The sequence below is a fragment of the Xiphophorus maculatus genome, chromosome 16 (assembly GCF_002775205.1).
Source record: "Xiphophorus maculatus strain JP 163 A chromosome 16, X_maculatus-5.0-male, whole genome shotgun sequence".
Taxonomy (NCBI): Eukaryota; Metazoa; Chordata; class Actinopteri; order Cyprinodontiformes; family Poeciliidae; genus Xiphophorus; species Xiphophorus maculatus.
The window spans coordinates 7580446-7596455 of record NC_036458.1 but is presented as its reverse complement, the minus strand read 5'-3'; the positions used below and the strand labels follow the sequence as shown (position 1 = coordinate 7596455).

The 16010-nt window shown below is 39.1% G+C and overlaps 2 protein-coding genes across 3 annotated transcripts; one reads left to right on the top strand and one right to left on the bottom strand.

Annotated features, from left to right (window-relative positions):
• Window positions 1-303: 303 nt before the first annotated feature.
• retreg3 (reticulophagy regulator family member 3) lies at window positions 304-7824 on the bottom strand. 2 transcript variants are annotated; one of them, XM_023349512.1, is made up of 10 exons: window positions 7737-7824; window positions 7223-7499; window positions 5483-5589; window positions 5208-5238; window positions 5007-5133; window positions 4696-4780; window positions 4077-4214; window positions 2649-2728; window positions 2135-2267; window positions 304-2056 (listed from the first exon to the last, which is right to left on the bottom strand). In XM_023349512.1, the coding sequence occupies exons 2-10, from the start codon at window positions 7468-7470 to the stop codon at window positions 1515-1517; spliced, it is 1491 nt and encodes a 496-aa protein (XP_023205280.1). In that variant the 5' UTR covers window positions 7471-7499; window positions 7737-7824; the 3' UTR covers window positions 304-1514. The 2 variants fall into 2 exon arrangements, with proteins under 2 accessions (XP_023205280.1, XP_023205279.1); XM_023349511.1 differs by having other exon boundaries at window positions 7223-7513; window positions 7737-7808.
• Window positions 7825-8893: 1069 nt separating this feature from the next.
• tubg1 (tubulin gamma 1) lies at window positions 8894-15193 on the top strand. Its single transcript, XM_005815350.2, has 11 exons — window positions 8894-9085; window positions 9442-9554; window positions 10192-10359; window positions 10454-10522; window positions 11727-11806; window positions 11901-12027; window positions 12913-12999; window positions 13299-13448; window positions 13529-13681; window positions 13754-13915; window positions 14276-15193. The coding sequence occupies exons 1-11, from the start codon at window positions 9037-9039 to the stop codon at window positions 14471-14473; spliced, it is 1356 nt and encodes a 451-aa protein (XP_005815407.1). The 5' UTR covers window positions 8894-9036; the 3' UTR covers window positions 14474-15193.
• The last annotated feature ends 817 nt before the right edge of the window (window positions 15194-16010 follow it).

Below are 16010 nucleotides of genomic sequence, written 5' to 3'. Positions count from 1 at the left end.
TGCCATCCGTCGGTGCACATGCCCAAAAACAAAAAATAACTCTCACAATTCACACACAACGCAAGAATCAACAAACAACTGGCAAAAAAAAAATAAACAAACAAAAAAAACGTCACAATATAGAAGGAATTCACATTTTTACTTTAAATTTCAATATTCAAGTCTTAGAAGATTCCATTTCCATAGTGTTTTTTCATTTTAAATTAACAAAACATCAATAAGAATTATACTATGCAGGTATTTTTTACCTCTTCTGTCTTTTTTGGTATTTCATTGTGTCAAAGAACAATCCAAAAGACAAACTTAATTCCAAACAATTTATTCAATGTATTTTCCACTTCAAAATATATCAAAACCAGATACGGAGAAGAAAATACAATACTATGCACATTAACTTAACAGACTATAGAATATTGAGGACTTAACTTTTCATGGAGCAGCTTGACTGAACATTAACACCCAAATCTAACAAGCCAAAGAAATCCATCTCAGCTATCAATCAGTGCATTGTTTTTCCAACTTCAGCCTCATAAAGGACAATCTAGCTGTTTTTTTGTTGTTGTTGTTGTTTCATAGTACTGAAAACCTTTCTAAACAGGATACATTTTTCAGAATAAAAGAACAATTGTTTTTCTATTAAAACAGCATAGAAGATTCAGTAAATCTGAATTTTTCTGGTTTAAAGTGCCATATTTTCGAAAACATAAAGAACAATCAGACAGACCTATACAAAATCACTTTAAACCATTAAAAAAAAAGAGGGAGATCAGCATTTATACAATTTTGATGTAAACATGGTTCCAAATTAAAAAAAGGTTGAGGAAACCAGAGCAGGAAAAGGACAGGAAAATGAAAACAGCTGTATACTTATTCACATAAACAGTGAATAACTTTTGCCTTAGAACAAAATTTTATAACTAAAATAAAATATAACAGCACTTTACTGGCTCAGTTAAGACAGTAATATGGGGTAAAATAAGCCTCCACAACAACAGAAATGCTGAAGTTCCTATAATTATGTCGTGTCAAAAAACTACAATGAAATGCTGTCTCTTGAAAGATGAATAACTACTGTATTGACCTAATAAACTAACATTAAATGCTGTAAAAATGTATGTATTAAACATGGCTCAACTCAAGCAACAGGAATGTTATATTTGGTCCTATGTTAAAAAGCCCTGTTTTTATCGATTCAAAAGTAGAAAAATTTTAATGGGCACTCCTGTAAGTTTTGAGTGTAATTTTTCACTTTGACAATGCTGTTGTATCAAATGTCTCATTGTATTTTTGTTGCTGTATTTCCTATTGCTCAGCCTACAAATAAAAAGTTATCACTGATCGGAGTCGAACAGGAAAGAAAAGAAAATTAGGAAAAGGGAAAAAATATGAAATACTTCACAGTGAGAAATTGTTTCCTACCAGAAGCAGGACTGCTGGAACCTAAATTTATCTCACACGCTGGTCAACATTTTAGATTCTGCCTAGCAGGACGAACACACAGCAGCACAAACTCTTCACTGTGGTTTACCAAGCAGGCTTGATAAGAAATTAGACCCCTGACTCTCGCTTCGTTTTGAACTTTCTCCTCCTCCAAATGGATCCATCTGGTTCAGTTCAGACTGATCTAGCATTTCAAAGTCTTCTGCGTCCAAGTCTGTGTCAAATTCAGAGCTGGACTGTTTGCGGTAGCTTTTGTGCTGAACAGCCCTAGGGTGGCCTGGTCTACGCTGGGCGACAGAAGGCCGAGGCTGCAATGCCCCGGCTAGCGCCGCCTGGATCATGTTGCTGGCAATGACTCCGGCTATCTCCCCACTGAAATCTGAGGCGGGTGGGAGGCCACTGAGGGAAAGTTCTGCATCCTCCTGGTCAGAGTCCAGATGTGCGTCCACGTCTAGCACCGAGGCGCGGTGACTCGCCAAGCCAGACAGGCCTAGGCTAGGTAGCCCGATGCTTGTGTCGTCGTCGTCGTCCATCAAAGTGGCGTCAGGGTTTATGGACGGGAAGTCTGGGAGGTCTTGAGCAAAAGACTCTTCGGCATCACTGTGTCTGTCCAGATCTAACAAAAAAAAAAACAGAAATTTAGAGGAGAGAAGGCAGAAGACAGGGAAGATATAATGAAGATAGCTAAGCGTACCTTCAGAGCCCTCTGTGAGTGGAGTCTGACCCCGTGACAGATTAAAGGTTCCATTGTCAGTGTAGGACACCTCAGCGTCGGAGTGCTCCGAATCAGTCAGTGCAAGTTCTTTAGCGGCAACCTCATCATCAAACTGGAGGAGAGAGGCAAAGAAGATGCTTTAATGCAATCAAGCAAAACATTTTAAATCAACTAATTCACTTTCAGTCTCTGCTTGTTGTAGATCTCAAACCTTTTCAAAAATCAAAAAGCAAACTCATTAAACTATTTGCAAGCTTTTTTCTTTGATGCTCCTGATCTCAACAGGAAGTGGCTCTGGTACGCTACTGTATTCATCACAGTTGAAATAGATGAAGTAGCAGGTACAAAAACAAATGTTTTTCTGTATACTTTCTCACTAGCTTTGATGTAAACAAAGTGACTTGAGCAGGTGCAAAGCATTTGTTACTACTCACAGGTAAGTCATTCTAGTTTAACAGTATTACAGAGGAGGTTGAAGGGTTAACAGGCTTACTTTTGGGCAAAACGCAGCCAACTCTTCCTCACTGTCACTCGCTTCATCGGAGGCTGCACCACGTATAGACCTTCGCAGGACTGCAAAGGACAACAGACAGATAGTAACTAACTATTTCCGCTAAATTTATCCTCTGGTCACCACAGTTTGTAAAAAAGTCTTTAAAACAGTGAGAAAACAGTAAGATAATTTTTATTTACGTTGTGAATTAGATGAAGTAACATCTGAAAGAAACAGACCATCTCAGTGGCTTGTAAATATCACCATACCACTGGAAGCTTTTCCCTATTTTGTCAATTTATAACCACAAATTTCAACATATTTTATTGGATTTATAGTCTGTGGCACAGTCAAATGTAGTGGAGATTCCCCATATTTTGCCAAAAAACTTGTGTTACTTGCCTTTACATAAACATTCATGGCACCATATTTCATTAAAAAGGTTTTAACTTGTCATTGGCTCACCCTTTGCAGCTTTAGCATTGTTCTTGGGTATTTTTAAGACCAGACACTAATGTTGGGAGAGAGGCTTTGGCTCAGAGTCTCCTCTCTGTATACTCCAAAAGGTATTCTATTGGATATAGGTCAGGGCTCTGTGGAGTCAAATTGCTCTATACCAAGCTTGCTTAAGCCCTCATGAACATTGCTTCAAGAATTGACAGAGTCATGAAATTGTCCAACCTTTCTTGGTTTACCGAAGCATTAAGAGTTCATTTCACAGGAACAAAGATGCCGAGCCCAACTTTTGAAACCGCTCTATACAATCCATGCTTTGTTTCTGCACCAAACTTTACACGGCTATGCAAGGCAGTTAGGCAAGTTTTGTTCTCCTGGCAACTGCCAAACACAGACTGATACATTGTCTTGTAAGCACACCTACAGTTACGCCTACAATTATTATTATTATATATAATTATTCATACACCTGGCATTTAAGTTAAAATTTATATATTGACACTTAAGTAACATGTTTAGACAGGACATCATTTTACATTTTGAAGCAGTCCAGCCACAGTAATGACTTGAATCTGATTGAGAAGCATTAGAGGAAATTACAGATGAGGGTGATGGCAACGAGGTCTTCTTATCTCAAAGACTTAGAGCTCATCAACATGAAAAATGCATGTCTGAAGTTATAAGAAGAGCTTGGTTGTTTTGATGTTATTCAGTTATTCAGGTGAATGCTGTGATTTATAAGTTCCGCCCCTTTTATCCCACAATCCCAGCTGCATTCTCTGAAGGCACACAGCCTCTGATCTCAGTGAATTGACTTGTGCTTGATCTAGAATAAGTGCAGGTGGGTTTACTTTACTGTGCTTATTGTTGAAATATGATATGAGAGAAGTTTTTAATTCATTTTTATGTATTTAGAGTTATATTTGTAGGCAAAAAATTAATAAATGGCTGGAAAATTTAGATACAACTTACATTGATTATCAATGGGCTTTGACATCATATGTCCACGAACACTGAAGTCCAGTCGCTGCAGGTATGGCTCCAGCTTGACATACACACACTGAAAAACCCGGTGATAGGCAGCCAATGGGGTCAGGAGAGTTGCCAACACTACAGCGGGAGGGAAAAGATCACCAGTCATTACAGGAGGGAATATTTCTGTTAGGTCTGCGTGACAGGGGAAAAAATGTTCTCCTCAGAATTTAAATTTAGATTGGAACAGATCTGCTTTGCTGACAATCACATGCCCATTAGTCTGCGTAAAGCAACAAACTGCTGTAGATGAAAGGTGTGAAGATGCAGCAAACAAGCTGCAGTAGATTGCTCCACCCTGCTGAGCTGTGCAGCCTTCAGTACCTGAAGGTTAGCAGATTAGCCCACTCTTTGTCTGACCTCCTTAGCTCCCGTCTTGTATGTCTCATCCCAGCTTTAATCACCTCACTGAGTGGACCCTGGAACCACGGCCCCACAGATCTGATTTCATTACCCATGCATTTTTAATCACACTGGTCAGGCTACGATTCCCTGCCAACACGACCTTATAATAGCATGCCGTTTTATAGTCAGAACTAGGTAAATTGCTGAGACTTACATGCAGAGTAGGAGAGCACTAATCCAGGAATGTAGTATCCAATCATAGCCAAACAGAAGAAAACTCCACAGATCAGGATGCAGAACTGTCACAGAAAAACCAGACACATATGGCTAAAGGTCAGAGGTCCTGCAAAACATTGACCTATTGAGCATTTATCAAGAGCTTAAAGAGAATGGGGGAAGTTAATATTTTGCAGACTCATGTTAAGATAATTAATCCAAATATAGGTATTTCAGATGGCTTTTAAAAGGGGCATATTCAGGAGGTAACACATGTATTCATCAACTTATTTCAGGTGTTATCCTCACATTGCCAGGGTTTTGTCGTTTATATTGCGCCATAGTGGATGTGAAAACCGATGCGCTGACCCAGGCCTCTGCTAAGTGGTGGCACAGTTCAGGCACACTGAGGACGCCGGGCTGCACCAGTCCCCAGCTGGAGAAACAGACAATGCTTTGAAATGAGAAATACTGTAGTAATAACTTATGTAAAAGAGGATTAAAACAAACCTCTCATTTTCTGATTCTTCCAATTTTCTGACTGTGGAGAGAAAAAGAAAAATCATTCTTACACAACAAACAGTCTTACACAGTTAATATCAATATAATCTGAGAATACAGTCGATACAATATATTGTGACTGAAAATTTTGTGTAATCTCTATACAAATAAAGTTAAAATGATTACTGCAAATAATTAATTCCACACATATCTGGTATAAGTCTATTTCATAGTCTGTTCAAATTATGCAAAAATATCTTCCACACTAAAGCAAAACCCAGCACCTCTAATTTTTGGCCAGATCTTATTCCTCCAGGTATCGGCAAACACAAGGACAGCCAGGCCAATAGCCAGCAGGAACAGCAACCGCAGTGACGTCAGAGCAAAGAACCTGGAGGGAAAAGCAGACACAAAATCCTGGACAATTCATCATCAGAGAAGCCTGAATGGAGAAGATTAGATCACTTTGTGCACAATTCACTGGACCACAAATCCCTTATGAAGCCCCCTTCTGAGACTTTGACTCAGAAGAATGAAAGAATAAAAATATATCTTTTCCCCAAACAAAATGGAAAAACACTGTATAATCAGAATACTATCTTTTAAGAGTCGTAAGAGCTCACCTGACCAGAGAAGGACTGGGCACCATTTTTTTCCTAATGACAATCCTCCATGTCCTAGTTTCAAAGAACCTCTAGAACATATACGGTCGATAGGTTTTGGTGTTGCTTAAATTGAGCACATTTGTAAATATCTGTGATGCTAAAATGTTCCACAGCAACAGCCCTCTTAATTAAACAGTTTTTAGTATTTACCCTTTTCGGCAGTGTAATAAAACATCGCTATTCACCGGAAGTAATAGTAGTCATAGTGCTATATATTTTAAGAAAATATATTCTTAAATATATTTAAGAATATATGAGTGCTATATATTTTAAGAAAATTGGATACATTCTAAATGATTATTTGCATACGGGTGAATTGACTCTGATTATTATAACAATTTGCAGTTACCAGTGAATGAAAATTGGTGTCTTTTGAATCAGTTTTCCCCCAAGTGTATTTATTATCAGAATCTGAGAACCCTTTATCTGAAATTGCCGTTCTGATGTTATTTCTGTGACTGTTTTAGCTTTAAACTAAGGGAAAGTGCTAGACTTGTTGATCTGAGGTACCGTATTAATTCTGTATTTGCAGTGCATCAATTTCAATTCTGATTTTTAACTTGAACATATTCAATCAATAAAAAGCTGCAGACTGTGGATTTAAATTGCAATTCCAACAAGAACACACAGTTTTCTCCCCCCACAACTTATTTACACTGCCGGGGCTCACAGTAATTAATCTAAGCCTCTCAATGACGGTTTAATTTAAGAACTCAAAAATGTGTTGATCCAAACAGAGCTGCAGGGTTTTGCCAACCTGAAGATTACCTTGAAGAATGTGCTGACTGCTGGGATTTAAGTGGAAATACAAGCATGATCAACAAATTAACAGTAAGTAAGAGTTACTGAGATAAACTGAAGCTGCAATGCACTACTGGGGTTTGTGCTGAAGCAATAGTTAAACAGAACAGAAAGGCCTTGAAACTGTGAATGATCTAATCAAATAAAGTCTGAATGGCTGAGCTTGAACAGCACTGTGGCCAGTCATGCTTTCTTTGCATGTAACACTGCAGCGAGTTTTATAATTCAAGTATTATCAAGGTCATCTTCTGAGTTATTCACAGGAAAATACCGTAGTTATATGCTCTTCAAATTTAAAGCCAGAAATTAGTAGGTTTCTGATTTTAAGTTATAAAAAGTGCACCTAAAAATGTTAAGATCATCTTTATGACCAAAGTTGTGGTGACCATAAATAGGAGCGGTACTCTGCCACATGCTCGAAATGACAGGTGAAACACTTTCACCGCCTGTTTGCAGGCAGATTCTCATGTCAGGAAATGAGTCTCTGCAAAACTATCACACACACACCAATGTGGAAGGATACACTCGTGCATATTTTCATATGAGATGGAAACCTACCAGAATACAATGTTGACAACAATGTAAAGGAGGACACTGTGAAAGGGTCTTTCCCACACTAGAACAGACTGAAGGTAGGTCAAAACGGGTTCGTAGGGTCCCAGCTTGGGCAGAAGAGCCACTCTGACAGCCCGCACATGACCGTCTCTCTCACTGGAGCACGACCGACTCCGCAGGCAGACACTAGACCCTTGCTCAGAGGAACAATGCCTCATGGGGGAATCTTCTGTAGCCCCAGTGTGCGCCATCTTAGAGTCTGCCGTTGACAAAAACCAGCCTGAAAAATAAAGACTAAATAAAGGAAAGTGGAAAAAGGTAAACTGCTTGATGAAACACTACAGTGCCACGGAGCCTAGTTCGCTCACAACACTGACGCTAACGGTTAGGGCTAACAGCAAGAGAGGCCACCTGAAATATCGTACTCACTGCTTAGAATTAGACATTTTCTTATATTAAAAGTAATCATTACATAAAAAGCCAAATTTGAAACATTGTATAAGACGCTGACACTTACTATTTAGTCATTTTCCCCCAGAAATGTAGCACTTCTCTTCAAAAATAGTCAATATGGCGTGTCTTGTTTTTCCGACTGCATAGCGGGCCAATCAGAATCCACAGAAACAACTGTGTCATGGTGCGTTCAGGTAAAATTGGATTATATTGTTTACGATGCCTTTCAGACAACTGAAGTTGTTGAAAGGGAACACAAGTTATATGAAGCATTACAATTTTTCTTTACATTGTTTACACGTCAACTGACAATTAAATTAAAATTTAATGTTCACTTTCAAAATAATAATTGTTAGTTCAATTCAAAACTGAATTGAATTATCTTTTTAAAATTGTTAATTCAATTCATTCTTGACGTGAATTTAATTAATTAAAGAAATCAACCTTGGTCTTTTTTTTTGTTGTATATGTGGATAAGATGTCGATTTTCAAAGGGCTCCTTTTTGGAGCTTAAAATAAGTCACAATTGTTTAAGATGGTCAAAATGTTTAAGTATATTAAAGTATTATCGTTGTTCAATTTTCCATACATTTACCAAACGCTTACGGTCTCCATGTTCAGCATGACTGATGGTAGGTATCATGTACATGGACAGAGGGTAAAGTAAGAATTATACTTAAAAAAAGAATTCATTTCTTTATTTTCGGAAAAACAATGTGAGTGGGAGTGATATTAAAAAGAAGGAAGGCCTAACAAGTGTCCAAAAATAAACTCTAACACTACTTCCGGTGGGCACCTATTAAGAAAATATACTTTTCTGCTGAGCTCTTGCCACCTGCGGCACCTGCCACTTTATTTAACAATAAATACATAATTTACAGTCTCCATTGGTTTTTTTCGGGAGATTTATTTGCCAGCCAAAAAAGGGGGAGCACGCAAGTAAACTCAGAGGCTTGCCTGCAACGTCATACTCAAAGGTCCGCATCATTTAAATGTTGGCGCACCGAAAAGTTGGTGGCAAAAAATTAAATAAAAAGAATGCTTCCATCTCGGTTTGGTTAGGTGCATTATTTACCAAGAAGTAATCATCAAATGACTGTTTATATTTTCTATATTTGCTTGAGATTTCACTGTCAACAATAATGATTAAAAAATTTTCGAGTAATCTCAATCGTCTACACTTGCCTCGAGGTCACGCCATTTCCCCTGTTGAACGGGAAAGGAGCGGACCCACTGCCAAGCGGGAAGGAGCGGGCTGTTGATGGCGATTCAGTGTCGAAGCTGAGAGAATTGCAGAGTCGTTATTGTAAATTTAGCTAGCCTGTCTGCTGGCTAGCTAAAGAAGGAGCAACTGAAGATTGAACATGCCCCGGGAAATTATTACCCTTCAGCTAGGACAATGTGGAAATCAAAGTATGTAACGGAAAATAATAGCTAACTTGCTTCATCAACGCAAACTGTATTGTAGTCTATCACAGGCAAATTTTCTACCTTTTTCGTTTGCTCGTCAAAACGAAAAAATGTTTGTGCAGTATTCTAAATATTAAAGGAAACTGATGTTAAATGTGAAGATACTTTAGTGAAAATTTCGGTGTATTTAACGTTATTGCAGCCTAGCTTAACGGCTAACGGATACTCAACTGAGATGAGTTAACGTTAGCTGCGCATGCTAAATAGATATCGGCTTATGTTTTTTTTTCTACTTGTAATGATCTATTAAATGTATTTAATGCAAGACATTTATCCATGTTTTTTCTTGTATTTTATAGTCGGCTTCGAGTTTTGGAAGCAGCTGTGTGCAGAGCATGGCATCAGTCCAGAGGGTATCGTGGAGGAGTTTGCAACTGAAGGGACGGACAGGAAGGACGTGTTCTTCTACCAGGTAACTACACCATTAATAAAACTTATTTCGGTGACTCTGTTTTAAATGTGAAACTCGTTTAAAACATATTATATGTTGTATATTTCTGGTATGTTTCTGCCGAGAAATGTTAGTATGTATTCACATTGATACAAGAGATGTTTTTTTTCCCATCGCAGGTAGCTATAGATGATATTGTAGACTTTCCTTTTTTCACTGCTATATTTGGGCTTGGTTAGTGTTTTTGGGGCCATGGCTAAGATTTACATTGCTCCTGTTCATAAGTAAAAGTAATTTAATTTGTCGATATTAGGAATGTCCTTAAGTAAAACAATGTTGCTGCGACACGTCAAGTAGTAATGATACTTTTCCTATTGTTCTAGTCATCTCTTTCACTCCATTCATTCACACGTATATTGTTTTGCAGCTATGCAAGTGCTGATTGAACATGATAAGTTCTCTTGATGTTTTAATTATGTGTTGAGAATATGTGTGCCCTGTTCAACCCTGTTATATTTATGGCCCTCAAATGCACCAGCACTATTTTCCAGTAGGTGGCATACGTGTCATATAAAAAAGTAGAACCCAGCAGTGCTGTCAAGGACAACGACTGTGTTGCATCTCTAAACTAGTCCTGATTGTTAATCAAACTCCTCAGGCTGATGATGAGCACTACATCCCCCGTGCTGTCCTCCTGGATCTGGAGCCTCGTGTGATCCATTCAATTCTCAACTCCCCGTATGCAAACCTGTATAATCCAGAGAACATCTACCTGTCTGAGCATGGTGGAGGTGCTGGGAACAACTGGGCCAGTGGATACTCACAGGTCAGTTTTGTTTAGAAATCATATCTATTTAAACTAATTTCATTAATCCAGTTTAAATTAAATCATTTTTCACTTGAAATCTTTTTTTTCCCAGGGCAAAAAAATCCAAGAAGACATCTTTGATATTATTGACCGAGAGGCAGACGGTAGTGACAGCCTGGAGGCAAGTCCAACACATGTAACTTAGTGTCTTTGAGGTTGGGGTCACTCTGACTGACTGTGGTTGCATGGAAACTTAAGCTCTGATTTTAAGCATAAAGGCATATCTTTGTGTGGCGGTGCCACAACTGTATAGTCTGCTGGCTAATTCAGACCATTCAAGAGCAGTGAGGCTGAGCTCAGACATTAAGAAAACTGTCGGTTACATGTTTTACAGTTAATGTGATGGATTAATTTAGTCTTAACATGTAAGAATAGCAACATGTAATGGATGGATGGACGTAAGAATAGCAACAGTTTAGACTAAGTAAGCTGTTGTGATTTGTGGGATGTTTTTATGTGGTCATTTTGTTGTCTCTGTAATCACTTTGAGTTTATTTGTGGTCATTTTCTGTCTCTCTGCTCTTGTTTATCCACATTTGGCCCATTTTTCTCTTTTGTTGTTGTTTTGTAGCTTTGCAAACTTTTTTTGTAGTGGTGTACATAGCCCCTGACTCTTTTCATTATAATTTTGATCATTTTAAGAGTGTTTCCTGTCTAAATTATTGTCATTGACTCAGCCTTTCTGTTGGGAATAGTGACATGGTCTACCTGACATTACTCAGGCAGATTGCTGCGCCTCAGCAGTCTGCCTGACGTAAATGACTTAATGGAAACAGCATCCTAAAATAGTGCCAGAGCCTGTCCTCTTAAAACCAGCTAAATCCCGGCCATCCCACTCTATTATTCTTAGCCTCTTTATTTTTTTGTGAACCCAATTCAGCTTCCAGCCTCTCGTAAAATAACACTCGCATTTCCCCTCAGAGGTCTGCAATTTCTGTAACTCCATTCCCATTATGAGCCCACATTATTATTTAGTGTGCGCACTCATGTGTGCACTGGGTAGGAAGGTGGGCCGAGCTGCTGTTGGCATGTGTGTGTTAGCAGGGTGTGGTGTGCAGTGTGTTTGGTGATAATAGTTGGGGCGAATGTTGAAGGCAGGTATTACAGGCCTGACTTGAGGGGGTTGTAAGAGGGGGGTGAGGAGGAAGCCCATTTGCGAGGTGGGGCTCTGCTACCATTTATATAACTGCCTAGGAAGCGAGGCGTTTGCTCACCCACACACTTTTCTGTTCTGCACCACTGGAGTCAACTGTAGGTTTTTACACGCATGTGGTGCATGCTGCAGCTCGAGGGTGCTGGTAATGAGTAACGCTTTGTCTCTGCAGGGATTTGTCCTCTGTCACTCGATTGCCGGGGGAACCGGGTCGGGACTGGGTTCATACCTGCTGGAAAGACTCAACGACAGGTCCACAAACACTCCTCCAACTTACTTGCTGCTACTTACTTTAGATTTGGCTTGGGATCTGGTGTGTGTAAATAAAATATTTCCTGCTCCACAGGTACCCAAAGAAGCTGGTACAGACCTACTCTGTTTTCCCAAACCAGGATGAGATGAGTGACGTGGTTGTTCAGCCGTACAACTCGCTGCTCACACTGAAGAGGCTCACCCAGAACGCAGACTGCGTGGTGAGCAGCGCTCGAGTGGGAATGCCGATTATTATCCCTTTCTTTCAAGATAAAATGTGCACACAAGGCATTTCTTTCGTGGAAAGTTGTTTATTGTTTTGATTATTTCACTGTTACACTCTTGAATAGTTTCTCCTGTTGGCTGGGATCCACAATGAAGAAAGTCTTTTTAATAAGTTAAAGATGAAACTGCTCTTAGTTAACTTTTTGCAATGTTTTTTTAGAATCTGCAAAATGTTGAACTACAAATTTACAAAAGAGTTGCATATTGAAAACTAATTTTAAAAAATGACAGAAATTAATAGTGTTCATACGAGTCACACACCTTCAGCTTTCATAACCAATCGTTAATTATTGGCCAACTTAACTTTTGAATAAAGCAAACATTCTCTCAATTTTTCCATTAGCACTACAGCTGTCTCTCTTTTAATCTTCACAGTTCCTTTATGTAAAATAACCTGGGACTTTTCTAATTTCTTGTGCAGCAAACTAATAAACAGATTACATAGAAGTATTCAGGTCTTGCAAATGCAACTTATTAAATTTGACTTCTAAATATCTGATTGTATTAAGACACAGATGCACTAGCAGTCTAATGGCATTTCCTCTTTAATGCCTGCTTCCTCCAGGGTCTTGCATAAGAACCTAATGTTGATGAAATTAGCCTCAGAGTTAATAGAATCTAGCCCTAGAATTGGTCTCCCTGTTGCGACCGTACAATTTATTGCATGTCTTCTACTTTCCTAACAATGACACACTGTGCGGCTGCTTCTTCTCTGATTACTGCAGTACCTTCTCACTCCTAAAAGCATAGCAGTATATTGACTTGTGTCTTGACTTGCTTTGTCTCTATTTGCTTTCTAATTGCTCCGTCTTGTCCATCAGGTTGTTCTGGATAACACTGCTCTGAATCGCATTGCCACAGACAGGCTGCACATCCAGAACCCCTCCTTCTCCCAGATTAATCAGCTGGTGAGTAAGATGTCAGTTTCATTTGAGGTTCAGCTAATTGTCTCCAAGGGTGTTTTTGATCATCACAAAACATACAGAAACACGACGCACTTGAAGAGACACTTGACACTCACTAAGAATTCACAAACGTGTTTGGTTGGTTAGTTGTACACTAAATCTAATTGCTGCTTTCTTGGAACTGTCCCTGGCTTCATGGCAGGGTATGTTGCCTGACTGGAAAACATTTTTGTTTTATTTTTCTTAGGATAGATAGTTAATTTTTTGTCAAAGCTTTGCATTGAGATGTCTCAACATTTTAGGTTTCTACAATCATGTCTGCGAGCACAACTACGCTACGCTACCCTGGCTACATGAACAATGACCTGATTGGTCTGATCGCTTCACTCATTCCCACTCCCCGTCTCCACTTCCTCATGACGGGTTACACACCACTGACCACTGACCAGTCGGTAAGTAGCTGATATTTTACTAGATGAAATAGACTACATGAGACGTTAGGATTGAAAGCACTAACGAAGCCACGTCTCAGGTTGCTAGTGTGAGGAAGACGACGGTGCTGGATGTGATGAGGAGACTGTTGCAACCCAAGAATGTGATGGTGTCCACTGGAAGAGAGAGACAGCCCAGTCACTGCTACATTGCTATCCTCAATATCATCCAGGGAGAAGTTGACCCCACGCAGGTAGGGGAGCTGAAAACGAAAAAGTGTTATCATTTGTTGCATTAAAAAAACAAACAAACATTGCTTCTTTAGGTGCATAAAAGCCTCCAAAGGATCCGGGAGCGCAAACTTGCCAACTTCATTCCCTGGGGTCCGGCCAGCATCCAGGTGGCCTTGTCCAGGAGGTCCCCATACCTGGCCTCGGCTCACAGAGTGAGCGGCCTGATGATGGCCAACCACACCAGCATCTCTTCTGTAAGCACTCAGCACAGACTTACTGTTCCCTAGTATGTAATGATGTAAAGATATTTGGGAATTCTCATAAGCATCTGTCTGTTTTAAATGTTTGACTGTTTTTTTTCATCGCACTGGTTTAAAAACTGTTAAGCTAAAAAAAAAAATAAATAAATTCTGTAACCATCTGATTTATTTAATCTAAGTTGCAACAACCACTACTTTTTACTTCATTAATAAGCCAAGGAAGCCTGCATCAGATTTTCTTTGTCTTTAAAGAAGAGAATCAAAACAGAAAGTAGATTTTAAAGAAATCTGATAAGGAACTTGAATCCTTCCTGGTTTTGATTATAGTTTTGCCCTCATTCTTTGCTGTTCTAGCTCTTCGAGCGAACGTGCAGGCAGTATGACAAACTGCGAAAGCGCGAGGCCTTCCTGGAACAGTTCCGCAAAGAGGACATATTCAAGGACAACTTTGATGAGCTGGACAACTCTCGTGAGGTTGTCCAGCAGCTGGTGGACGAGTACACAGCAGCGACACGACCCGACTATATCTCCTGGGGCACACAAGAGCAGTGACCATTGTTCTGAATTTCTGCACCATAACTGGCTATAGCTGCTGTTCTGACAATTATTTATTAGCAGGTTATAGCATGTAATTATAGGTTAAGAGGCAGTGATTAATGTTAAGAACTTATTAACCAAAGTGTTTTCTGGATTGTTATGTTTTGGAGATTCCTAATCTTAGTTGATATAAAAGTTTTTCTCCTAATGAATAGTTAATTTCAAGTTATATTGCAAGTAATTACAGAAAGCATCAATTACTGTTGTCTCTAAAACATTAGCTTCCTGTACTGCACCTGTATTTTGCCAATGTTAAACAACCTGTTGCCTTGTTTTTCTCTATTTTTATACAATTCAGTAGTTTTTTGTTTTTTTATCATTTCTAGAAGCGCCCACTACCTATAGGCTGCATAAGAGTGATGGTTAATGTAAGTTTCGCCATACCTCATCTTTCTTACTTCCACAGTGAATTGTACCATCCGTCTGCTGCTGATTCACAATGCTCAAGTTATCACTGTTCATGACAAACAAGAATGTGGAGCTGTTCTGACTAGTGTTAAAATAACTTCAATTTAAACAGCTTTTGTCTTTTAAAGTAACAGTTTAACAAGCGTAAAGCCTCTAACTTGTCTGTAAATATGCTTCAAAGAATAGCTTGTTCTCTGAGTATTAAATGTATTGTTCCTTATTGCTTTTTGTTGGACCTGTAAGATTAATAAACTTTCTATTACTGTACTTTTCTACCTTCTAAAGGCACTATTGGCTGTATGGAAATATTACTCTTCCTGTTGTCATCTGCAAAGTGATGTAACATTATTTCTCCTCTCACCTGGAGCACAGTGTACCAGCGCCTGCTCATGTAATTCAGCCAAGGATCATTAACTGCGTGGAACGCAGTGGCACTTAGCAATGCTTGCTTTAGCTGGTATTGTTTTCACTCTGAACTTTTTAGGAAGAAACTTTAAGATGTACTGCTGGGGTCAGACGGCAGCATTTATCTACAAAAACATAGCTTATTAGAAAAGTGTTAAAGGGGAATATTGTGTACTTTCCAGGCACAAAGTGCCATTTTATAGTACCATCAAGAAACTGTTATGTTCAGTTATAAAATTCTGCATATTTCAAGCATAACTTAAATTTGAAATTTGCCTTTCTGTAATTTTAAAATGCAGAATTCAATAGATGCAAACTCGTGGCTGTGGCACAATCAAGTAACTTATCGTCAGTTATGAAAATGCTGCATATGTCAAACATAACTTAAAAGAAATTTGACTTAGCAATTTGAAGCCCTGAAATTGGCCTCTGTCTCTTTCAGAAGCTCTTAGTCTTGCTCTGTTTTGTTTACAACCATTCTTGATGGAAAGGTAGATTGTATGATAGGCTCAGCAAACTTACAGTTCCACCAAGTGTTTGCCAATTGCTGCTGTCGCTAGTCTGAAGGAGCTGAGGTGGGAAGACATGGGGGAAGTGGGAAGACTGCAGCTCCAAGGAAGAGCTTTGTGGAAATAGGCAGCCCTTTGTAAGAATAATTGTTAAGGCAACCTCCAATAAC

Coding starts and splice junctions, on each gene's coding strand:
- retreg3 (XM_023349511.1), bottom strand. Junction 4,781..5,006: donor AACGACAAAACCCTGGCAAT/GTGAGGATAACA, acceptor TTTCTGTGACAG/TTCTGCATCCTGATCTGTGG. Junction 2,057..2,134: donor ACTCACAGAGGGCTCTGAAG/GTACGCTTAGCT, acceptor TTTTTTTGTTAG/ATCTGGACAGACACAGTGAT.
- tubg1 (XM_005815350.2), top strand. CDS start 9,037: ATGCCCCGGGAAATTATTACCCTTCAGCTAGGACAATGTGGAAATCAA. Junction 11,807..11,900: donor CTGGAAAGACTCAACGACAG/GTCCACAAACAC, acceptor CCTGCTCCACAG/GTACCCAAAGAAGCTGGTAC. Junction 13,000..13,298: donor TCTCCCAGATTAATCAGCTG/GTGAGTAAGATG, acceptor TCAACATTTTAG/GTTTCTACAATCATGTCTGC.